This window comes from Pinus tabuliformis, chromosome 7, assembly GCF_031772625.1.
Source record: "Pinus tabuliformis cultivar Carrire ecotype Pingquan chromosome 7, CPIR1, whole genome shotgun sequence".
NCBI classification, from domain to species: Eukaryota; Viridiplantae; Streptophyta; class Pinopsida; order Pinales; family Pinaceae; genus Pinus; species Pinus tabuliformis.
Window position 1 is genome coordinate 827,430,975 of NC_142293.1, and position 26,593 is coordinate 827,457,567.

General features: G+C 37.2%; 1 protein-coding gene across 1 annotated transcript; it reads right to left on the bottom strand.

The window, feature by feature from the left end:
* Positions 1-7,528: 7,528 nt before the first annotated feature.
* Positions 7,529-12,595, bottom strand: LOC149250169 (bifunctional riboflavin biosynthesis protein RIBA 1, chloroplastic-like). Its single transcript, XM_089458927.1, has 8 exons — positions 12,161-12,595; positions 11,804-11,941; positions 11,034-11,448; positions 10,222-10,443; positions 9,764-10,086; positions 9,240-9,369; positions 8,471-8,767; positions 7,529-8,092 (listed from the first exon to the last, which is right to left on the bottom strand). The coding sequence occupies exons 2-8, from the start codon at positions 11,851-11,853 to the stop codon at positions 7,835-7,837; spliced, it is 1,695 nt and encodes a 564-aa protein (XP_089315053.1). The 5' UTR covers positions 11,854-11,941; positions 12,161-12,595; the 3' UTR covers positions 7,529-7,834.
* Between the last annotated feature and the right edge of the window lie 13,998 nt (positions 12,596-26,593).

Genomic DNA, 26,593 nt, shown 5'->3' on the forward strand with positions numbered 1-26,593 from the left:
TGATCGATATCCCGGCAAAGCATTGTTGAGACAGGTGGAAATCTATGCAGACCACTGTTGGCTCGAATAAGGAGTCAATTTTTTTTTTGTACTATAGCCATTGTTGCATCATGAGCCATAGCCTTTATAGGATCAACTAGTTGGTCTGTTCATGCCTCCTTCAGATTACAGTGAGCACAGGTTGGTCAAACCTTTGCGATTGAGGCAAGGTAGTGCAGCACAACCTAAGGAGGATGAAACATATGTCTTTGGTATTGTTACCTGTCTGTAAATGGACTCCATCAACGCCCCTCATCTTCCGGAGGTCGGCTTATGGCGGCTACAGAGGCCGAAGGTAGAGAGGTTGCATATCCAGTTTAAGAATAAATGCAAGAATTTGTTCAATCCGAGAAAACGGTATGTAATTGTTTTCCCAATTCACCCTGTTTCAATTCCCAAGCTATTCACCTCTGAAAGAGATAGAGGTTCGACCCAAATCAAGGTAAATCGTATAAGGAAACTAAGTTGTTTTCGCACCTTGGGTTCCATTTAGAACCATAGCCAGCGCTCAGAATTAATTCTCTGCAATCTCCAGCCAATCGATAAACCCCTTAGTCCCTTGTGTTACGCTTTATTTAGCCAGAAAGAGAGATTCAAATTTATATCCACTGAGAATCTTTGTTTCGGAGAAGCTGCTCTCACGAGCAAAAGAAAACAGAAAACTAAATAAAACCCTCAAATTCCCTACCAGTTGCAAAGGATTATATAAATATGTTCTGAATTGGAATTCTAGGATTCATTACGCTAAAGTTTATGAAATTTCTTTGTATGGGAATAGCTTAAGATATCTTGTCTTTATAATGTAGAATGCTTAAAAAATTGTAGAGAATTGCAGAACTGACCTTTAATTTCCCCTCGTGTCCATATATTGCCCAAGTGCACACATGCTATACACAAATTGTGTTAATCTAGATCATGGTTCTGTTCTAGTAATTCAATATGATAACACTTCAGGAAATTAAAAGAAGAAAGATCAAGAAATCAAATACCTGTTGAAACTGCTTCACAGGGGTGAAGCTCTGAAGCATCTGGGCACCTGCATCTATCAGGTGGGATCCCACGGTGCGTGGCTTCCCTGGCACATCTTCTGGGGTTGAAGCTATGTAACCAGAAGGTGGTCTCTTGCTCAATGTCATGTTGATGGATAAACACACACTAATATCTTCCTTAGTTAAAAATTCAATTACAGAGACAAGGAATAGATGCACAAATTGCGTTAATCTAGATCATGGTTCTGTTCTAGTAATTCAATATGATAACACTTCAGGAAATTAAAAGAAGAAAGATCAAGAAATCAAATACTGTTGAAACTGCTTCACAGGGGTGAAGCTCTGAAGCATCTAGGCACCTGCACCTATTAGGTGGGATCCCACAGTGCGTGGCTTCCCTGGCACATCTTTAGGGGTTGAAGCTATGTAACTAGAAGGTGGTCTCTCGCTCGATGTCATGTTGATGGATAAACACACACTAATATCTTCCTCAGCTGAAAATTCAATTACAGAGACAAGGAATAGAAGAACACAATAAGGAACAAGCATAGAAGGTAGGCTGCCAGAGTCAATTTAGCTTGAAAGCTCAGCCACAGCTACGTGACATGCATGAAACACTTGGCTTCCTCTCTAACTTTGCTAACCCAACACGTGGTTTCATCTTAATAAAAAGTGGCCCCAACTGGACTTTGGATAAAATGAAGGCACGAAAAAATCACTGCTGCCCGAACTTTGGATATAAAATGAAGTGCAACATAATTTTTCTTGGATATAAACAAACTTTGTAATTAAAATGCAGGGTGCCATAAAACTTTGTATATAAAGAAGTTACCACAATATTTCCGTATCGGGCCACGTGAAGGCCGTAATAAGAGGTAGAATATTTTTCAAAGAAAAACTTTGGTTAAAATTTCAGTGAATGACATTGTCAGCATTAAACTTTGGTTAAAATACATATAGGCGGAAAAAAAATCGGTCAAAAGATGAATTAATGCAGGGTCAATGATCAATCGATCGTTATAGTCCTACTAAAGGCAGGGACTAATAAAGAATATAGTATGTTCAAGCAGCCAGAACAATGGAAGGTCTATAAGGCGTTTCTATGTCTCCTGTAAATAAAAAGAAATATGAAAGTAAAATGAAAAACATGAACTTAGAATTAATGAATAAATTATTATTATTATTATCTGATTTTAATGACATGGCCAAGTTAAGCACTGGTGTATAAGACCCTTGTTTGTGGTACAAGGCGAAGCCAAACACCAAATTGGTGTGAGTAATTGGTGTATAAGACCTCTTATTTGTGCAACAAAAGACCCACGTCCCAGTTATCATCAAAGGAAAATCCATCAAATGTAACACTATAATGATAATAATAATATTATTGAATCAAAGCTTCTGTGATCCATATCAAGTGTCTGAGACAGGTTTCAGGCGATAATCACATCAAAAGTAGTTGTTTTTTTCTAACCGTTTGAATGTCTGGTCTGTCTATTTAACCTGTTGCCTTGATATAGTTCTTCATCTTGTCCTGACAATAAACCACACTTACTAATTCGAAAAACATGACAAATAAATTTTGAAACAAAATAATAATACTATTTAAAGCCACATTAAATTGACAAATAAAATTTATTAATAATGGTAAAAAGACCTACCCATGCAGGGATTCAACTTCATGTCATGCTGCATGCATGTTACAAATAATTCGTGGTATTCAAGATTCCAAAGAATAAGCCAAAGGGACAAGTGCACAGAATCAACCTTTTTGCTGTCATCCAACAGAAATTTAATCAGTAGAAAGAAATTAATATCATGTTCATCCACTGGTTGAATTTCAAATCTATCAGATTTTTACTCAAATCCCTTTGGTAAATGGATCCGGAAATGAGTGCACTCGCAGTGATAATTTTGTGATGAGCTCAACTTAACACATTCTTAGCACATGAGTGCATGATGTGGCGGTCAGGGCAGTCGGTTTGCACGCTCCCCGGCAGCGTTCGAGACCTGTGGTGCTGCGCACTGCAGTGTATTTGATCCCAGCTTGATATGTACAGTTGTGCCTGTAGCATTTTCATTGTAATGTGAATCCCAATGTGACGGCTGTCAATTACGTATAGTTCTTATCTTTTTCTTTATTTGAAATATATTTTTAACACATAAATGATTTCGGAGTAGTCTACCGAGGCGGAAGAATGGCCCGGTTTCCGGCGCCGCCCGGAAAAACCTCCGGCTCCGGCGCCGTCAATTCCTCTGCCAAGCTCCGCCACCCTCCTCGAGCTCGGCCCAGCGCCGCCGCGAGCTCCGCCCAGCTCGATTCCGTGAACTTCCAGAGATTAATAAAACAGAGATCTGTGGCGCAATGGTAGCGCGTTTGCCTCCAGCTCCGAAGGTTGCATGTTCGATTCACGTCGGGTTCAATTTTGCGAGTTCGTTTATTTTGCGTGTTCGATTAACGTCGGGTCTTTGTATAACACGTGGTCGTAACTTTTACTCAGTGGAGGATGGGTGGAAGTTGGTTCGTCTCCACGCACCACAGATCCGTCGCTGTAGAGCTTAATGCGGCCATTAAAATCTTCCACTAATGAAACTGAAGCTGAAAATCCAGTGCCCGCCATGATTATCTCAGCTTTCTGCTTAGCTTTGGAATGGAAATTAGCGGAGCAAGAAGACTTCATTTATGTCACTCTCCCAAAGCTACCATTCTCTCTTCTTCGAGTCAAGGGAGAACGGTAGGTTTAGGACTGAATGGCACACTCTTCCAGCTCCTTATTTTGGTTTTGAGTTACAATTTAATTTTCTTCGAGTCAAGGGAGAACGGTAGGTTTAGGACTGAATGGCAGACTCTTCCAGCTCCTTACGACGTGAATCGAACACGCAAAATAAACGAACTCGCAAAACTGAACCCGACGTGAATCGAACACGCAACCTTCGGAGCTGGAGGCAGACGCGCTACCATTGCGCCACGGATCCCTGTTTTGTTAATCTTTGGAAGTTCACGGAATCGAGCTGGGCGGAGCTCGCGGCGGCGCTGGGCGGAGCTCGAGGAGGGTGGCGTAACTGGGCGGAGGAATTGGCGGCGGCCGGAGCCGGAGGTTTTTCCGGGCGGCGCCGGAAACCGGGCCATTCTTCCGCCTCGGTAGACTACTCCAATGATTTCAGTTACTTCCAAAATCTTAGTTCAGCAACTTTGAACACATATAATACAAACTACACAACTCACTAACCAATCCCTATCACATTTCTAGAAAACCAAAACATAAAACCCAAAAAAAAACAAACCTAAAAAAATCAGACTGGCGTAAAGATAAAAATTCAAACACATTCATAAAAAAGATTAAGGCAGCGAACTAACTCCGAATATTTATTAACAAAATGAATCTGTATAGCAAATTCAATTCCAAATATTTAAAGACCGCTTGACACCTTCAGACCCGTGGAAGATAAGATAAGAATGCTTCAAACACATTCAGGATAAACATTGAGAGAGCGAACTAACTCCGAATATTTATTAACAGAATGAATGTGTATAGCAAATACAATTCCAACCATTTATAGACCGCTTGACACCATCCACCCCTTCAAAATCTGAACATCGGGTATAAATAAATCTAGGAATGGAATATGAAATTCTTCGTCCTCCATAAATTACAAATTGTACAGATTTTTACAAGAGGGGGAAATGAGGAAGACAATTACATATTACATAAATTACATCTGGTACAGTTGTTAGTCTTCTATACTAAACAATGTGTTAAGCTATCCCTCCATGCAAGTGCTTAGTCTTCTATACTAAACAATGTGTTAAGCTATCCCTCCATGCAAGTGCGCCTATGTTGTTTCCGACAATGTCTACGATAAGAATTGAACACAACAATGTATTAGTGCTTAGTTACTGCAAAAGTCAACAGGGTGTTTCAAGTGGAAAAGAACAGAGAATATTTGACGGGACAATTCATTACAATAATAAATATGATAAAATTATATTTAAATTTTGAAATGTATATTATGAGAATTATTTTCTTTAAATTTTAAATTTTTGGATTTATTAAGTTATTATTTTCATGCATGTAATATTTAAAAGATTTAAAATAGAGAATAGACAAATGCAATCACTGGCAACCATAATGATCCATGATTTGAGAAATTATTTTGGGAGAAAATAATTGTAAGGTGAGGGAGGCTGCTGTGTTCTTTTTTTCTCGCAATGGAAATGGATACAAATACAAAAGAGTGAGACATGTGGCATATGCATTGTTACAATATACAAATCTTTTCTATTTTCGCACTCTCTTTCTATCCACTGTCAGCCACTCTAATAATCTATCGAACAAAATGCACTTGAATACAATGGAACCATCTTTCCTTTTGGTGACCTGATTTGAATAGAATGAGACCCTTTTATGTTTTGGTGGCTTGATTACAACACAGCCCAATAGCTTAATAGTGGTTAAGTTTGACTCCAACTTTTAGCTAGAGCTACAATATTGACTCTTCTAATGTCTTCTTCATCATAATCACGTGGTTAGCCCATTTTTCATGAATATTGAGGTTTGACATGGCATCCTCTCGAATCATGGTGGTCAAAATAAAAAGGTTAACTTCAAAGTAGCATAACTTGTGCATACGGGCTTTGTTTGAGCTTTTTCTTCCACCCTTAAAAAGGAATATGTTTGTAGAATAGTGCTTGGGGTGCTATGCTTAAGCAGCAAAGTTTTACCCCAAAAAAATATCATGATGTCTCAGACTGCTTCTGAAAAGTTTCATACCCCAATTCACCAAATTAAGACCTGCCTGTCAAAATGTTCATGTTCATTGATTCCTCTAAATTTGACACTTCTAAAATATCAAGATAAATGACAAAATAATATAATAATACAATCCAAATCCAAATCAAAAGTAAAATCAAAATTGTCTATCCCACCTCTATCAATCACGCCAATAGATCCAATACTAAATATTTCCACGCATTTTCCTTCTTGTAGAGAGGAATTGACATTGACATCAGATGGTTCTTTTCTCGAGGGTGTGATGCATGAAACTTCAAACTTTGTGGAATTTAGTGAGTGGTTCCCCATTCAAGTGGAGATGGCAACAACGTTACCAATTTTGCAGAGGTTATGGCAACAACGTTACCAATTTTGCAGAGGTTTAACAAAGTGATGTGAAGCTTCATAACATGGACGAAGATATTTTTGGTGATGTGTAATTGTTTTCAACATGTAAAATGAGGTTTAACATAATGATGTGGAGCTTCATTACATGGATGAAGATATTTTTTAAGATATGTGAATGTAGTTTTTAATTAAGTTTTCACGTATGATGTGGAGCTTCATTACGTGGATGAAGATATTTTTGAAGATATGTGAATGTAGTTTTTAATTAAGTTTTCAACGTTGAATATGATAGTATGCCACTCATTTTGTAAATGTTTATATTGCAGTGGTAAAAAATTGAGTTTACATATCATAATTCATTGATTATCATTTTGTAAATGTTTTTGATTATCATTTTGTAAACGTTTACATTGTGGCTGTACAATTTGGAGTTTGCATATTATAATTCATTGATTAATGATACTAGAAAGTAGCAAGGACAGTCGATGATTATAAGTTTCAAGTTTGTAAATCTAAGTGAAGAACTGTAATATGAATGGCTCATGTCTCATGGTTTTTTTGGTGTATATATACATGTTTGTTGTTTCTCCACTCCATAAATGTTTCTTGAGTACGTTTCCCCTCCTTTCCTCCTCCATATACGTTTCATTGTAACCTTTTTGTTTTGTGATCAAACTTTCAAACTGTGCAACCAGGTCGCAGGTTTCAGTGTAACTACACCACAAGGATATTCTGCCTTAAAAATGGGGTAATCATTTGGAAAGAACTGATCCATTGATATGACCAAGACGCTAACAAATCCCTCTTATGAAAATTAAGTATATATGGTGCAACATATGAACTGGTTATGGATGTTGATAGGGAATAATTTAAGTCAAAATAAAAACATAAACTATTTTTCAATGGGGCAAGTTGAGAAGGCTTTCGAATATGACAATAAAGTGAATATGTTGAACTCCTATTCTTAAGACTCCACTAAGCAAGGCCGATTTCGGTTATAATTGTTTTTTAATGATAACAATAAAACATATTTTATACCCATTTCACTTCTTGAAAAGTATGCCTCTTATGTTACAATTCATTTGTTGCTTGACACAACTAAGTAGTGAGTACACTTACATCATACTCTTAGTTGAAAAAATGGTCTAGGATACCTGATTCTAATTGCAGCCTTCCTAGTTTTGCTACGACCCCTGAAAGTACAGAGCAAACATTTATGCAGCTTAAGATGTGTAATACGTAACTTGACCACATATCCAATCCTTTGAAGATAATAAAATACAGTTCTGAAAATGGTATTTTTTTTCCATAACACATCATTTTAACAATTCCCGTGACAGCAAAATAAGGACTTTCTACATGTCCCAACTCCAAATACAAATATAATGGATAAATCTCCTGGTGCCATCCCCTGGATAAAGGGACTCTTGCCAGAAATTAATTATATTAGAGAAAATAACAATATACAATTGTGCCCGATTCCTTCTTGACAAATATGGCTACCATTTCTTTGGATGTATTGACATTCGTCAAGGAAAGAATAGACAACTCAGAAAAAAATAAAGCAGCAAAACAATAGTCAGCCGTGCCAACATAAGGCATGAATACGCCTCAAGTAAATCCAAAGAACAGGGGGCAAAATGACCATCATCGAATGCGATAACAGTCTAAATCCAATCTGCAATGGGATCATGATAAAGATTTTGAGGAATTGATGTCAGCAATATTACTGTTAAGGATTGCAGAAAATGGCCCAGATAGATCTGACCCATAAATGTGGCCCATTTTGGAGCGCTTTGTTTCCAAATATCTTTTGTTTTCTTGAGTTATTGGTGAAAGAACAGGAACCCGACCAACAACTTTCAACCCATATCCTCTGAGTCCAACATACTTAGCAGGATTGTTTGTCATCAACCTCATAGTTCTTACACCTACGTCCCTCAGGATCTGCCACACAGAAAACAAAAGATGTTAGTAAGTTCTTTAAACTTTGAATCAACCTATAGAACAGAACTTGAAGGCCATTAAAATTTTCTCAGAGTAATGACTGGGCTGAATAAAAGGTAAGAGTGGCAGGTACCCCGCATGGGAAACAAGGGCACATGCCTTTCTACACACACACACTAAGCCACACATGCACTACAGGAAGTTTTGTGTGAATCTAATTCCAGAGTAAACAATCAAGAATTCTAAACTGCATACATAATAATCTAGCTATATAGGTAGTGAGCAGAAGATAGTCAGGTTCACGGATCCAAGCCGAAAACCTCAAAAAGGGGGGCAGAATTTTTTTTACCCATCCACAATAGAAGCAAAATAATTTACCTGTGCTCCAATACCATATTCACGGGAGTCAACAGGCAGTCCAAGCTCCACATTAGCTTCAACAGTATCACGGCCTTCATCTTGGAGATTGTAAGCTCGAAGTTTGTGTCCCAAACCAATACCCCTACCCTCGTGACCACGCAAGTACACCAAAACTCCTCTCCCAGCAAGCTCAATCTGCTGCATAGCTAGTGCAAGTTGGTTTCCACAATCACACCTAGCCGACCCAAAGATATCTCCCGTAAGACATTCAGAATGAACCCTCACCAGTACATCTAGTCCATCACCAATGTTACCCTGTATTTCAATATGCAATAGGTGTTAGCAATCGTACACGAAAAAGCATCAGCCATAGTAACTGACTAAAACACCAATTTATAATAATAATAATTACAGACTGAAGAAAATATAGGTTTAGAATCATTCATGTAAAAATGAAGAGTAGAAAACAAATAGCTTCCGTAGATGTCAATACGTTGCTAATGGGAAAGATAAATTATTTAAGTACTAGATGGCAACGAGGGTCGAACCCATGTCCGTTTATGTTACAGAAAATCTCAGTAACATATTTCCAAGTGATACATTTACAGCACTGCTTCTAAGATGATGTTTGACATAATCAATTGTGATAATCCAATAACAAGTTTTATTTCATCCTTTTCTTTTAAGTTAGGGTCCACCACCCCCCCTCCCTTAGCATCCACTAGGATAACTTTCTAACTTGCTATACATAACCATCCAATAAAAAGGAATGTGAAGAGAATGCCACCTTAACCATGGCAACATGTTCAATGCCATCCAACTTTGAACGGTAGCAATATGCCTGAAATGGTCCCCACATTGTAGGCAGCCTAGCAATAGCACTTCGTTCCACCAACTTCTCACGTTTCCTCCTGTACCTGAAATTACAGTGATGCTAACAGGTAAGAAATTATGAGAAAATGAAACGGAAACGCACCATATCATATCGTTGCAATTAATTTCAAAGCTGTTTGAATATATTCACGTTTGCATGTGCTAGCACATGTCAGCAAACCATACTTCAGTGTTTTATAAACTTCTACAAAAGTTGGACCAAGTAAATGCCTCAGTTAAGGGTGAAGACTAGACCTCTAACTGAAACTTGTAAGCAGAATATCCATCTTCTAATATCATACAGTGAACTACTTGGTTTCCTTTATGTTTAAAGGAATTACTTCTAACCAAGTTTCATGAAATATTTAGATATTCAAGTTTTTCAAAATGAGATTGTTGAAAAAGAATGATATAAAATGGCAATGAATGATGTCCTACCTAACAAGATCTGCAATAGATATAAGTGGTAAATTATGCTCCTTTGCAAATTCTCGCAACCTTGGCAAGCGAGCCATTGAACCATCATTATCAACTATCTCACAAAGTACTGCAGCAGGATGTAATCCTGCCAATGTTGCCAGATCTGCAGATGCTTCTGTATGACCAGCTCTCTTGAGGACTCCTCCCTCTCTGTATTTCAGAGGGAAGATATGACCAGGTCTCCTAAAATCACCAGGTTTAGAATCTGGAGATGCAAGGGCCAAAATTGTATTCGCCCTGTCTGTTGCTGATACCCCAGTAGTTGTACCCTCTTTTGCATCCTGTTACGTTCAATGCAGAATTGTTTATGTAAATAACCCTAAAACTTTTCATCCCTTTTTCAAGTTTTGAGAAAATAGCATCAAGAAAATAGTAATATCCCATGGAAATAAAATAAGAAAGATTGCACTACATACCACAGATATTGTAAATGCAGTAAGAAGCTTCTCTTCATTTTCTTTGTCCGGTACCATAAGTGGCAATTCAAGCCTTCTTAGGTCTTCTTCCTTCATTGCAACACATACAATCCCAGTACCATGCCTCACAATGAAGGCCATTGCCTCAGGGGTTACTGATGATGCTGCCATTATAAGATCCCCTTCATTCTCCCTGTCTTCATCATCCACCGCGATGACAAACTGCAGATGCGTATAGATGCGTTATAACAAACTTGCAAAGAAACCGATCCATTGAAATTCTCTTTAAGAAAATGCAAGTAAATTTGATTCATTATGGCTTTCCTCTATGTTGAATATGATGCCAAATAGTACAAAGTTGGAACATTTCCTCTTGTCCATGAAGAAGAGTAGTTCGGACCATGAAACTTGAAATACTTTACACAAGTATGGATCCTTAACCAACAACACCAAACCTGGGTCTCTTTGGCAAGGTAACTACTATCATTAATTTTGTCATTCCAATAACTTTCTTAATAGACTTGCTAAGTACCAAAGTAGATCTAGGTTACAGATAGGAATCACTAGATTTCACTGCATTTTACAAAACATTTTGTAGATGTTACTGTAAATAATTTACCGAAAATAAATAAAATCTTACATTATACTGCCCAGCAATCAAATTATGGAAGTACAAAACCAACAAAGATACGTGTTGAAAGATTTTTCACTACCGCCAGTTCTATTAACCAACAGAGAAGCAAAAGTAACCATAGCCTTAGATTAGTTGAAAAACGGAATTCAGAGAAAACGAGTTGCAGTATGAGACTGACCTTGCCTTGGCGAATGGCTTCTATGGCATCAGGGATAGAGCAGAACCCCTTTGATGGGCAATCAAGATCGACATCATCTTCACTAATGAAAACTTGATTATCAGTTTCAGGGGTGATCTCCGCAATCACAGTGCCAAATGCAATTGAGTCTGTCTCTAATTCAGTTGGTGTGACCGAATTTTTTCCTAAACCAACCACACGGGCACCATTAGGCATGACCAAACTTCCAACCTGAAGATTGGAGTCATCACTTTCTCCGATGCTTTTCAGAGCCCCACTTCCATCAACACATCTAATTTTTGGAAATGCTGAGGTCCTCTTAAAACCCAGAGCTATTGGGGGCGAAATCCTATTATGCGATGCAGATAGCTCCACAGGCAGTAACCCTTGACAAACTGGGGCAGAATTCTTTCCACTGAGTCAAAGCACAAATTGTCAATCCATATATCAGTAAACTTCACAGAAACTCAACCAATAAGGAAACCCTCCCAGGAAATAACCTACAAAAGAAGTTCCCCCTTTTGATACACTGAATTTCAGGCAACTAACCTTGGCACAGACATAAATCATGTAATAAACGCTTTAAACGTGTCAAATTATGAAAATATGGCAATTTTATTAATCCAAGGGTTCACACCTGAAATCTAGATCCGAGCCCTACCCACTTGCCCGAATAAGAAGCCTTTAAATATTTTCCCAGCCAACATGCCAAGCATATAAGATTTTGGGTAACAGAAACTGGTGGAAAAGTCTTATAAAAACAAACTAACCTCCAATGAGCAGACTTCAAAGCAGGGCAGGATAACATAAGCGAATCCATTTTCTCTGGATTTCCGTCGAACAAACACGAATGCCTTTTGGCAACTGCTCAGCGTTGATGGGTAAAGGCAGCGTAAAATTGACAATTTCTGTGCACAGAAAACGAAAAAAACATCAGAACCCGTCATCGATCAAAACCTAAAAAAAATCCAAAACACATAAATTGCAAGCATCCAGGGCACACTGATAAAATTATGGTACCAATGAATCAAAAGAACATTGCAGTAAACAATAAAATTGCAAGAATCCATAGCCCGCTGATAAATTCCCGTTCCAATGAATCGAAAGAACATTGCAGTAAATAATACCTCTTATCTTCAATGTCGAAAAATATTATCTTAAACAATGGAAACCGCGAAATTGGTGCAGGCAATCCTGTCGATCTCTGGCTGGCTCGCCCCCTTTTATCGCCTCGGAGCTCCACCAAATCAAGGGATGAGATTATTAGGTTTCAGCGAGCAAACATGGATGAATTTGAGCCGTGTCCGCAAGCGACGGGAAAGGAGGACTTATCTAAAAATATATATTTCCTTGTTTAGCATAACCATGAGCCGCCCCTCTAGCCCCTCTTCTCATCACTTCTATATTTAATACCGCGTTCCTTCCATGGAAAATTCAACGGTTGTGAAAGGTCAACGTTTCTGCTGGTAAAACATTGAAAAAATGTGGTTGAACTGTTTAAGATGGATACCATTAGAGTTGAACCAGAATCTTCTGGATGGCTTCACATATTCTTTAATACTCACAAACGAGGAAACTAGAGAGCGTGTTGTGAGAATGACACAGGGAAGATTGAGATTGAGAAAAGGAGTTTCAGTGGCTCTAGATTATCACTATCCACAAAAATTCCATGAAAAAACGAACATCACAAAAGTTCTATGAAAAGTAAAAGTTGAAAAGTAAAATATTAAGTTTTATGCCGACCAACTTGATTGAATGATTGGATCTTCCACATACCACATATCTTTAAGGATTATTTTTATTTTTTATTTTTAATAATCGATGAAATGTCCATTCTAAATATAAAAAAAAATTATATATAATTTATTAAAAAATAAATTGTAAAAACTTTATATTTAAAATTTATTTATATAATAGAAAATAAAAATATTAAAATTTATTTAATTTACTAAATATAATAACAAAAAATTATTAATACTAAATTTATTTTTTAAATAATAAATAAAAATAAGTTTAAAAAATCAAATATCTTTCTTATTGTCCTTCACCCAAAAGTTGTCTTTGAATGTGTACTATTTGTACACCAATTCCGATACCGTGACAAAGTGGCATCCTAATTTGATATGGGTTATATTATAACTTTAAAGTAAATTAGTAGATTAGTGTAATTATTATTGTGTTAATTTTTATATTATATTTTTATGTCAAATTTATGTTTGATTTTTAAATTTAATTCATGTATAATTTTCTAAATAGTTTATAAAATTGAAATATTTTAACAATTATATTTTATTTTATGATTTTTTTGGGAGTGGTATATATATACGTCTGAAATTATTTTTTATATAAATATTTTAAAAATCACATTATTTATGAATTTTTTTCATATTTGTATATATATGTGAGAAATTATTTTTTATATAAATTTAAATTTATATTTAAAAAGTAATTTCACATATATAAACATAAAATTATCCAAAAAAATATCATAAAATAAAATGTGATTATCAAATAGAATTTTCAGAATAATCACATCATCACATAATTCTTTCAAAGTTCGAGGATGAATCACAATAGATGGTTCGAAATGTGACTCCCAAACAATTATGTGATTATTCCAAAAATTCTATTTAATAATGATATAGATCACAAAAATCTGAAATCTAAAATGTGATTGTTAAAATATTAAACAAATTTTTGAAATATTTTAACCATCACATTTTATTTTATGATTTTTTTTATAATTATATATATGTGAAAATACTTTTTATATAAACTTAAATTTATATATTAAAAAAAGTAATTTCACCTATATAAATATACAACTACTAAAAATATATATCATAAAATAAAATAGGATTGTTAAAATATTTCAAATAAAAAAAAATGAACTTTAAAAGTCAAACATGAATTTGATATAAAAATATAATATAAGATATAAAATAATAATAACCCATATCAAATTGGGATGCCACTTAGTCACGGTATAGGAGTTGGTATACAAATTTATTTTGAAGTTATAATATAACCCATATCAAATTGGGATGCCACTTAGTCACGGTATAGGAGTTGGTATACAAATATTACACCTTCAAAGATAACTTTTGGGTGCATGACCATGGGAAATATATTTGACTTTTTAAATTTATTTATTATTTATTATTTAAAAAATAATAATTTCAAGCATATAAATATATAATTACTAAAAAAAATATTTTTATTTAAAATTGTATTAAAGAGACAATTTTTGGGTACATGACTATCGGAAATATATTTGACTTTTTAAATTTATTTTTATTTATTATTTAAAAAAATAATTTCAAATATATATATATATATAATTACTAAAAAATATTCTTATTTAAAAACGTTAACAATTTTATTTGTTAAATATTTGAAATTTTATTTTAATATTTTAAAGTAGAAACTTAAATTCAAAAGTTGAAAAAAATCTAGACTATTATAATATCGCTTACAAAATGGAGCCTTGTAAATCATAAGTTTTAATAATTAAAAATTGTTAGATCTAAGACTTTTGTGGTCCATAATGTAGATATCAGTCTTTTGGATTAATCACAACATTAGGATTTGGTGGACGTTTCCAGCCTTGTCCTGAGGATGAACCACATTAGTTGGTTTGAATTAAAAAAATTAAAAAATTGTAAGATCTTTATGCATAGGCATAAGGGGAATTTGTATACTTCTGATATCAATTAATTTTTTCCTAAGAGGCAAGTACTAAGCAGGGAGGCTTTATATTAAACTTGTTTTATATAATAATAAAAAAATTAAAAGGTATTATGTTTGTATTAAAAATTAAAAAGCATTATACATACTATATATTTTTTCCAATGAATCTTAAAACATATACATATTGATGATTGATGTTATATATAAGTAATTATAAATATAAAATGTTATTGTTAAATATATGTATGTTTAATTAAAAAATAGATTAAATATATAGCTATATGAAATTATAAATATGAAAAATGTAGAAGAATATTATTATGAGCTAAGTTTATAGGTATGAATTCTTCTCATATCTATAATCTTCTACTTAATTAAAAGCTTATTTTTTCAAACTTAAGGAAATAGGTTAATAACCCAAGACCCAGAGACATCTTGCAGGAGTGAAACCATGCCCCCTTATAGACCATTAGCAGGTAATTACAGGTGGTGTGGTTTTCCTTGAATAATTATCATGAGTCATCCTGCATTCATGAATAGTAGCTAATAATGGTTATCCCCGCTACTGTATCCTCACTACTTGTTTGACAACTAAGTTATGATAGGTTTTCCCATTATGTAAAAAATGTATGAACTCTTTTCTTTCTCCACTTGCATGAGATGGGAGTAAAATTTTGGTTGATGAGTTTCATCCTCCAAAATAGACCTTTTCCTCTAATCAAGTGATTGTTAAGTCACTAGATCCTTCAAAATGTACTTTAACTTCTTAATTCGTCTTTTTCAAATATGTAGTCTCAAAGTCAATTTGGCGCCTCCTCCTTATGGATTCTAGTCTTGTCATAGTTCTAAAGTACGTTCCAAATTTGCTCAATAGGGGTTTACTCTTAGTTTTAATGGGATCTGAAAGAGAAACTGATGATTAAAGAATGTGGACTTTTTTCCTCAAGAGTGGCCTATTAGAAGATTTTGCTACCCAGGAATGATCAAATCTCCAAAGTTAAAAAGGTTGTCTATGAGAGCATCTCTAAGAGATAGTAGAAACTTGATTAGAGAGATGCTTGTTTTATCCATCCATCAAGTTAATTATAATTTGAGAGAATTGTCATCCAAGGAAGTGAAATGGTCAGAGGCATGGGGGATACATATTAGTGTAGATGAGGAGCAAGAAGCCTAAAGGATTAGTAGACCTGGGAATTAAACTCAACTAAAATTAATTCCCATAATTAATAACATCAAAATGTGGGTTCTAAAACTAAGAGAAATACAGTGTCCTTTTTGATATAGCGTCGCAAGGAAATTTTGGTCCATCTAGTTCATGAGGTATCAAAGTATACCAAATACTCGAGTTGAATCTCTAGCTCTCCTTATAGGTGTTTTTCTATTAGAATAAATTATCACATATGATGTGCTAGTTCTAAGGGATTACTAGATCATGACATATTGATTCTCAAAATATATGAGTGTTTAAATGGACAAGAACATTCAAAGCACCATGTTTCCCCCTTGATTTTTTGAATGGTGGTGTTGAATCCACATATAGTAGAATCTACATGATGCCACTTAGATCTAGAACCCATTTGCAAGGATAAAGAAAGATGAAGATCATAGGAGGTAGAAGTGAGAGAGTTGGAAAGAGATCCCAAATTTTGAGAGTTAACTAAGAAAATATTACAAAACATTGAAGATCAAAGAAACATTGCACTAATAGATCACCTTTATTGTGTTAATAATAAAGGAAATGTTCTAAAGGAACCCTAAACTCTAAAGACGCAAGTATAAATGTTGAGGTGTAATACCCCTATGTTGATCTCGAGGTTGTAAATATACATATGTTTTATAGATTGGTGAGCTAGTATGGTTTTTTGGTGGGAGTACCTGTTAGCCTTGCTGGCAAAAGGCCCACAAATGGATCCATATAGGCTCTTAGAGTCTCCAAAGTTGCTTAAAAACATGCCAATGAGTCCATTAATGCCCTTGAAATCTTCAATTTTTGCTCACAGATCATCTAATGATCAAAATCAGCGCAAGAGGAAAGCCCTTGGAAGGGCAGAAATGCACTATCAGGAGGCTAAAAAGCTTAAAAAACCGTGAAAAACCCACAAACACAGGCTTAAACAGAGGGATGAACAGCCGCCATTAGATCTGGCCGATCAACGACCCAGATCTAGGCGGCTAAATCGCAATCAGCTGAGCAAAGGGGACAATCTTAAGGCGGGTGCATGACATCACCCATCAGCGATTGCTGATGATCGAATCGGTGGGTCGCATCGGCAGTCGCGGTGATGGAGAACATATGTTATGTTATATAAAGGCCCGGGCGTTGAGCGATTAGCGATTGCGATTTATCGCATCGCTATGTCACATCGGCAATATACCACGGGTGGGGCCTAGGCACAGGCATGTGTGCGACCCGATGGGCCAGACCCGACGTAATTATATGCAATATTTGATAACTTTTGAAGTCCGCGCCAAAGCCATTTTAAAGCGTTTTTCATGTATTTTCGTTGTATAACGAAATACAAAGGGAACGGGGGACAGCGCCGATGCGATAAAACCCGGACCCGAAAGGGTTTCGAAATAAAGATATATATATTTTCAAGTCCGCGAAAGGCCCATTTTTAATGTATTTCATGTATTTTCGTTGTATAATGAAAATACGAAGGGAGCATTGGCTAGTGTGATTGCGATGAGCCCCGAACCCGAAAGGGTCTGGGAAGTGGAATATATGATATTTGAAGTCCGCCAAAGCATTTTTCACGCATTTTTCAATGTTTTCGCATATTTCATTATATAAGGGAAATACACAGGCCAGGCCGAATGTGACTTGCAATGGCAACGAGGGTGGACCTGATGGGTAATTAACCATATTTTAGGACTTTTGAAGTCCAAAATACACAGAGAGGGCGGGATTTATCAGTGTTGTAGCATTTTCGCTATTTATAACCAAAACAGTCATTGTTCGCAATTTAAAGGGAAACACAAAGGCCCCAAGACCTATTTCACCATATAACAGCGCCCAAGAGACAGTTTGTCGGGAAACAGAGCCCGGAAAGGGAAAGAGAAGGGCCACAGCACGTTGCAGCCCGAAACAGAAAGTTCAGGGAGCTCAAACAGCGCAACAGCCACACCAACAAACGTTATGGAGCATCTCTGGCACAGAAAAACTCCCAGACAATGCAACAAGCCACCAAAAATATCTGAAATCGGTTACTCTACTGTCAGAAGCAGAAAAATCTGATCCCATGCTTGCCTAGAGGGCATCAAATCAGTTAACAATGCATATCAGGAAGATTAAGACTTTGAGCCTCTTAGAGCTCAGGAGCATTGTAAACAGGCTATAAATAGTTTAAAGTAAGATGTAATAGGGGTTCAACTTTTGGAGATTATTCCTCCTCTGTTCATTCAAGCTTCTCATCTTCATTCTAGCAATATAAGCTTCTTTTTCCATTATATGTTCAATGTCCATTCTCTTTATTTTTCTATGCTTGCACTTGAACAGTTTGTTCATGTTTTTTGTGTGTCTAAGGCCACATAACTGTCATCTTATCTCTGCTTTGATATATTAAATTTGCAAGCTTCTTTGCTGCCTGTACCTAGCCATCCATATGTGGTCATATATGCATCTTCCAGTACAGTCACTATTCTCTTTTGCTGCTTGTAGCTAGCCATTGATGTATGTTTATGTATTCAATATGCTGGTATAGTCAGTGTTCTCCATTTATCCATTGAATTTATAAATTATTGAGCATCAGTGGTCTAAAGCCTTGTATTGGTGAGAGCGTTCATGCATGCATTGAGAAAAAATAGCGCTGAAATGGTTATCTAACTTGATCCAAACCATCATTTATTCTAATAGTTCAGAGAACAATATTGAAGACTATATGTTACCAGGCATCTCCGAGCTACAACCTAGGAGAGTTTCTTGGAGTGATAACATAATTGGCACCGTTGCCAGGGAGAGGAAATTGAAGCTCAGCTTCCCTGGGAAACGACATAGATCCAGCTTTGATGATAGACAAAGTCTGGGCACTTTTTTGGTTGTAATCATCTATCTGGCGACTCTACTGGAGGCCGAACCTCTTGGCGACTCCACTTCATAGTTCTGGCTCAGTTTGTGAGGCATACTCGGAGAAATCCTCAAAAGCTACAAGCTGACGCAATACCTAACCCTGAAAAAAACATCAAAGAGAGAAAGGTATCATAGAAAGGAGCATTAGGATCAGGTAAACCTAAACAATCTTCTATATCTCTTCAAGAAAGGCTTGTAATAGAACAAATACATGTTGAGAGTATAGCATCTAATACTAGCAGTGAAGAAAAACTATCAGAGATTCATAAAGCTCCTTATTCTTTAGGTTCTCCTTTTGTTGTAAGCCCAAAGGAAACCTCACCTCCTATCCATCATACTCCTTTAGTCTTTTCATTCACTCCTCAACCCTCTATCATTAAGACTGCCAGTACTCTTTTAGCCACCACAGCTATGGCAGGTCCACAAGCACCCACCAAAATGGAAAGAATCATAGCTGCTAGGTATGGACCTCTAATACTGCCCACTCCTTTGAATGCCATGCCTACTGGAGAATATCAAAATTATACACCTAAGTTCACTGGGATTGAAGGTGTTACTGCTGAAGAACATCTTGAGTCATTCTATAGCTATGTTGATAATCTGGACATTAGTGAATATGATGTGTGGATGAGAGTCTTTGTCCAAAGCCTAGATGGAGAGGCTATAAAATGGTTCAGAGAACTAACCCCAAGATCTATAGTAGATATTGAAGCTTTAGATGATGCATTCCTAAAGCATTGGGGGGATAAGAAGGATCTCCTCTACTACCACACTGAGTTTGGGAACTTAAAGAGGTAAAATGGTGAGTTGTTGTCTGATTTTAATAAGAGGGTTAACCGTATGTACAGCAAGATACTAGCTGAAGTAAAACCCACTACTACCTATGTTAAACTCACCTATGCTAGTGCTTTTGATTCTGACTTCTGCCTACTGTTGAGAGAGAGGCGATTTGCTACTTTGGCTGACATGTAGGATGCAGCCTTGGAAGTAGAATCAAATATCATGGCTGCAGAGAAGCTCAAGGGGAATGTTGGTAGAAGAAGACAGAGGGGCAAGTCTTCATCATCCTCTGATCCTAAGATAGATAAAATGACCAAAATGATCGAGTCATTAGCCTCTTAAATTTCTAAATTGAAGGTTGAGCAGCACCTGGGGAAAGGAAGAGTGCCTAATACCTTTGCTCCTAGAAATCCAAATCCAAATCCATATAGAAGAACAAATGAGCAGTTGCAGATTTTGCAAAGAAACAAAGATGCTAATGAAGACCAAAGGGTGAAGGCTCTTTTTCAAAATGCAATCATGGAAGAAGAGCAGTTTGAAGAAGATGATGAGATTCATTGTCTAGAAGACAAAGGCAATGCTTCCTTTTTTACCTCAGTTGCCTATGAAAAGTCATTATGCAATGACCAGATCAGCCAAGAATGGGATGGTGAAGCTATTCTACAAACTGTAGATCAGCAAAGATATAATTTGAGGTCAAAGATAAATAATGCCAAGGAAACTCTTGTTCAAAGAGTTGTTGTCCCTGCAGTACAACAAGCTAATAAGCAAAAACAACTGGCAGTTGATCCCATCATCCTCAAAGCTCCAGCTCATGAGGTAAGAGGCCTTGACAAGTCTCCTTCTCCTTTCAGTTTTCAATCAGAAATTCAGAAGCTAAGAATACCTATGCCTCTGATTGAACTAGTGAAGAATGAGTCCTTCAAAAGATCCATCCTCGAGGCCCTTGAGCCTAAAGCCATCCAAGCCTCCACTAACTATGTAAATCTGCAAGATGACAAGCCAGCTGTTATTCTCAGCCCAATGATTGAAAATTGTGAAGACAGCTCCCCATCATTCTATGTCTCTTTGACTATTCATGAAAAAACCCTTCACAATTGCCTTTTGGACACTAGAGCCAACCATAATCTAATGCCCAAGGCTATCATGGATGAGTTGGGTCTTCACATCACTAAGCCTTATCATGGCTTGTTTTCTTTTGACTCTAGAAAAGTGAAATGTCTAAGATTAATCAAGGACCTAGCCATCACTTTGTCTCAGCTGCCTATGAAAAGCCTGATGATGAATATTGTGGTAGCTAATGTACCGCCCAAGTTTGGCATGTTACTTTCCAGAGGTTGGATCAAGAGATTAGGTGGATCATTACAAAATGATCTGTCTTATGCTACTGTCCCAGTTTTCGGAGGTGAGAGCAAGAGATTATACAGAGAGGCGCAGTTGGCTTATATCATCAGCGATGAGAAGAACCCTACTAATCATCCCATCTATGTTGTTGACACTGATTTTGGAGCATGTATTCTTCATATTGAAGAATCGCAGTTGGCCTCCACGCAGCTTAAGAAACCAGTTTGCCAGATTGTAGAGGAAGAAAACCCACAGATCTGGGATATGTTCTTTGATGGGGCTTGCTCTAAAGAAGCTGCGGGGGCAGGTGTAGTCCTTGTGCCCCCAACACAGGAATACATTCATTTATAGTTCAAATTAACCTTTCAGGTCACAAAAAACATAGCAGAGTACGAAGCTTTGATTCTGGGCTTAAACACTGCTAAAGAAATGGGTATCAAAGGCCTGAAAGTGTTTGGAGATGCATACCTCATTATTCAGCAAGTCAGTAAAACTTTCCAAGCTAAGCATCCAAGGCTGAAAGCATGCAGAGATGAGGTATGGAGGCTCAAGGATTCTTTTAATGATTTCAGTATTTCTTATATTCCAAGAATGAAGAATCAGCTTGCCGACTCCCTTGTCGTGTCTGCTAGCACGTTTATTCCTCCCTTGCCTCCTAAATTGACCTATGAAGTTCAGGTAAAATACAGACCGTCTCTGCCTGACAATGTCAAATATTGGAGAGTTTTTGAAGATGATGAGGAAATTAACAGGTTTTTGCAAGTCGTGGAGGAATTTGTTGAAACGCACATCAACCAAGAAAATGAAACCAAGGAAGAATGCGGCCAGTCCAAGTTAAAAAACGAGATCGGCCGAGGAAGCATTGTCCAGCTCCCTAGTAACCATATACCAAAGGGATTAGTGCCTCTAGAAAAGTTGTTCGACCAAAACGATGTGCCATATAAGCCTGCCAAAACAGAAAATGAGTCTATTGTTCGTAAACACAATATAGGGAGCCCAACCCATCTGAAATACATAAATCTGTCCACTCAATTGTCCTCTACCCAGAATTCTGAGTATTGCACCCTCATGAAGAAATTTGTTGATATTTTTGCCTGGGAATACAGTTATCTCAAAACCTACAATACGAACATCATTCAGCATAAGATCCCACTGGAAAATAACACCACCCCTTTTAAGCAGAAATTAAGACCTATCAACCCTCTCTTACTGCCTTTGATTGAGAAAGAAATCAAGAAGTTGTTGGATGCCAAAATCATAGTTCCCCTAAGGTATTCAAAGTGGATAGCTAACATTGTGGTAGTAAGAAAGAAAAATGGAGAAATCGGGGTTTGTGGCGACTTCAGAAATTTGAACAAGTACTCTAAAAAGGATAACTATCCCCTGCCTAAGATGGAACACTTGCTATAAAGAGTTTCAGGGGCTAGAGTCATGTCTTTCTTAGATGGATTTCCAGGTTGCAATCAGATTGTTGTACATCCTGAAGATCAGGAAAAGACCGCCTCACTACTCCTTGGGGCACTTTCATATACTCCAATATGCCTTTCAGACTAATGAATGTTGGGGCTACTTTTCAGAGGGCCATGGACATAGCCTTCGTGGGAGAGAAGGACAAATTTGTCCTTATTTATCTTGATGACATAACAGTCTTCTCCAGCAGCCATAAAGACCATTTACAGCATTTGAAGAAGGTATTCCTAAAGTGCAGACAATTTGTAATTTCAATGAACCCAAAGAAGTCACAGTTTGCTCTAGAAGAAGGTAAACTTCTGGGACATATTGTTTCTGCTAAAGGTGTGAAGATTGATCCAGCAAGGGTTCAAGCCATTCAGACATTGTCCATCCCAAGGTCAAAAAGGGACATTCAATCCTTCTTGGGTAAGATTAACTTCGTAATGAGGTTCATTCCAAAATTTGAAGAGCTTGTAAAGCACATCACTTTCATGCTGAAGAAAGGAGCAGAAATAAAATGGACAAATGCTTCAAGAAGCTCTTTTGAAGCCATCAAGCAAGCTATCATGGAAGCTCCCACTCTAATCAGCCCAAATTACACTAAGGAGTTTTGTATCTTCTCCTTTTCCTCTTATGATACCCTTGCAGCAGTTCTGTTACAGAAAAATGATGAAGGCATAGAGCACCCCGTGGCCTTTTTCAGCAAAACTTTAAGGGATGCTGAACTAAGGTATGACCTTATTGAAAAACAAGCTTATGCTCTCATAAAGTATGTAAAGGCATTCAGAATTTATATTTTGCATTCCAAAGTAGTTGCATATGTACCTTCAGCTTCAGTAAAAGATGTCTTAACTTAGCTAGATATTGATGGGAAGAGAGCTAAATGGATTGCAAAATTCATAGAGTTTAACATAGAGGTGAAGCCCACTAAGCTTGTCAAAGGCCAGGGCTTGGCTAAACTTATGGCTGAAGAAAATTGCAACTTGTTAGATATAAATTCCATGAGTCTGAATTCAGATGATGAGCAGATAGAGGGAGCAGTAGAAGAGCAAAAGCAGAATCAGTCTTTGGCTGAAAATCTAGCCACATGTGAATGGTATTACAACATAGTTCATTTTTTGCAAAAGCTAGAAGTCCCTCCAGGACTTAGCTCAAGTCAAGCTCATGCCATTAAACTCAGATCAGCCAAATTCTGCATTAATAAAAATTTGCTTTATTGGAAAGACCCATCAGGAATCCTCTTGAGGTGTCTAGATAAAGAACAATCTGTGGAAGTCATACACCAGTTCCATTCTAACATCTGTGGAGGGCATCATTATTGGAAAACCACAGCTCACAAAATCTTAAGGGTTGGATATTATTGGCCTACTCTATTCTTTGATGTGTTTTCTTTTGTAAAATCTTGTGACAAGTGCCAGAGGTTTGCAGGAAGACAACAGCTAAAATCTCTGCCCTTGAAGCCAATACATGTCAATGGTCCCTTCCAGCAGTGGGGCTTGGACTTTATAGGTGAGATCAACCCACATTCTAGTGGCCAACATAAATGGATCTTAGTAGCCACTGATTATTTCACCAAGTGGATTGAGGCTATACCCACTAAGAATGCCAATCATCAAGTTGTCATAAAGTTCTTGAATGAGAATATTTTCACTAGATTTGGTTGCCCAACCAAACTAGTCACTGATAATGCAGCAGCTTTCAAGGCAAAATAATTGGTGGACATGACTGAATCCATGGGCATTCAAGTGGTGCATTCTACCTCATATTATCCTCAAGGCAATGGCCTGGTAGAATCATCTAACAAGAGTTTGGTAAGGGTAATCAAAAAACTATTAGAAGACAACAAAAAGAGTTGGGATTCCAAGTTGAAGTTTGCACTATGGGCTGACAGAGTTACCATAAAAAAGTCCATAGGGAATTCTCCATTCAAACTGGTTTATGGCGCTGATGTTGTTTTCCCCATCCAGCTCATTCTCCCTGTGGCTAAGTTCTTGCAAGAAGAACAAGATGAAGAGAATGATATGGTAAGAAGAATGAATAACCTGGTTGAACTACAACAGATCAGAGAGCAGCTGGTTGAGAAGTCAAAATCTCATCAGAAGAAAATCAAAGAAACCTTTGACAGGAAGGCAAAAGTGGACAATTTCCAAGTTGGTGATTGGGTGCTTAAATGGGATGCATTTAAGGAAAAGAAAGGTAATCATGGCAAGTTTGACTCCTTATGGACAGGTCCATTTGTCATTGCTCAAATTCAGCAGAATAATACATTCATTCTGCACAGTCTAGAAGGAGAAGATACTTTTGGTAGCCCAATAAATGGGCGGTTCTTGAAACTTTATTTCGTTTAAGGCTTTAAAGCCTTGTCATTGTAAATATGTTTTTCCAGTTTTTATTTCATTACAAAATAGACTCCATGCCCAATGGAACACTAGAAGGAAGATTTGACTTTGTTTTTTCAGGAAAGGCATTGATCTGTGATCCTTGAAACCTCACAGGGAGGATTTCATCCCTAGAAGGAGCCAGTGTTAGCCTTGCTGGCAAAAGGCCCACAAATGGATCCATATAGGCTCTTAGAGTCTCCAAAGTTGCTTAAAAACATGCCAATGAGTCCATTAATGCCCTTGAAATCTTCAATTTTTGCTAACAGATCATCTAATGATCAAAATCAGCGCAAGAGGAAAGCCCTTGGAAGGGCAGAAATGCACTATCGAGAGGCTAAAAAGCTTAAAAAACCGTACAAAACCCACAAACACAAGCTTAAACAGAGGGATGAATAACCGTCGTTAGATCTGGTTGATCAACAGCCCAGATCTAGGCGGCTAAATTGCAATCAGCCGAGCAGAGGGGACAGTCTAAAGGCCAGCACATGACACCGTCGATCAGCGATTGCCGATGATCGGATCGGCGGGTCGCATCGGCGGTCGCGGCGGTGGAGAACATATGTTATGTTATATAATCGCAATCGCTATGTCGCATTGGCAATATACCATGGGCGGGACCTAGGCACAGGCATGTGTGCGACCCAATGGGCCAGACCCGACGTAATTATATGCGATATTTGATAACTTTTGAAGTCCGTGCCAAAGCCATTTTAAAGCGGTTTTCATGTATTTTCATTGTATAACGAAATAAAAAGGGAACGGGGGACAACACCGATGCGATAAAACCCAGACCCGAAAGGGTTTCGAAATTAAGATATATATATTTTCAAGTCTGCGGAAGGCCCATTTTTAATGTATTTCATGTATTTTTGTTGTATAATGAAAATACGAAGGGAGCATTGGCTAGTGCGATTATGATGAGCCCCGGACCCGAAAGGGTTCGGGAAGTGGAATATATGATATTTGAAGTCCGCCAAAGCATTTTTCACACATTTTTCAGTTTTTTTGCATATTTCATTATATAAGGGAAATACACAGGCCAGGCCGAATGCGACTTGCGATGGCACCAAGGGTGGACCTGATGGGTAATTAAACCATATTTTAGGACTTTTGAAGTCCAAAATACATAGAGATGGCGGGATTTATCAGTGTTGTAGCGTTTTCACTGTTTATAACAAAAACAGTAACCATTTGCAATTTAAAGGGAAACACAAAGGCCCCAAGACCTATTTCACCATATAACAGTGCCCAAGAGACAGTTTGCCAGGAAACAGAGCCCGGAAAGGGAAAGAGAAGGGCCACAACACGCTGTAGCCCGAAACAAAAAGTTCAGGGAGCTCAGACAGTGCAACAGCCACACCAACAAACGTTATGGAGCATCTTTGGCACAGAAAAACTCCCAGACAATGCAACAAGCCACCAAAAATATCTGAAATCAGTTACTCTGCTGTCAGAAGCAGAAAAATATGATCCCATGCTTGCCTAGAGGGCATCAAATCAGTTAACAATGCATATCAGGCAGATTAAGACTCCGAGCCTCTTAGAGCTTAGGAGCATTGTAAACAGGCTATAAATAGTTTAAAGTAAGATGTAATAGGGGTTCAACTTTTGGAGATTATTCCTCCTTTGTTCATTCAAGCTTCTCATCTTCATTCTAGCAATATAAGCTTCTTTTGCCATTATATGTTCAATGTCCATTCTCTTTGTTGTTCTATGCTTGCACTTGAATAGTTTGTTCATGTTTTATGTGTGTCTAAGGCCAGATAACTGTCATCTTATCTCTGCTTTGATATATTAGATTTGCAAGCTTCTTTGCTGCCTATAGCTAGCCATCCATATGTGGT

Coding starts and splice junctions, on each gene's coding strand:
- LOC149250169 (XM_089458927.1), bottom strand. CDS start 11,853: ATGGATTCGCTTATGTTATCCTGCCCTGCTTTGAAGTCTGCTCATTGG. Junction 11,449..11,803: donor TTGAAGTCTGCTCATTGGAG/GTTAGTTTGTTT, acceptor GCTTTGACTCAG/TGGAAAGAATTCTGCCCCAG. Junction 8,093..8,470: donor AATATGGTATTGGAGCACAG/GTAAATTATTTT, acceptor TCTGTGTGGCAG/ATCCTGAGGGACGTAGGTGT.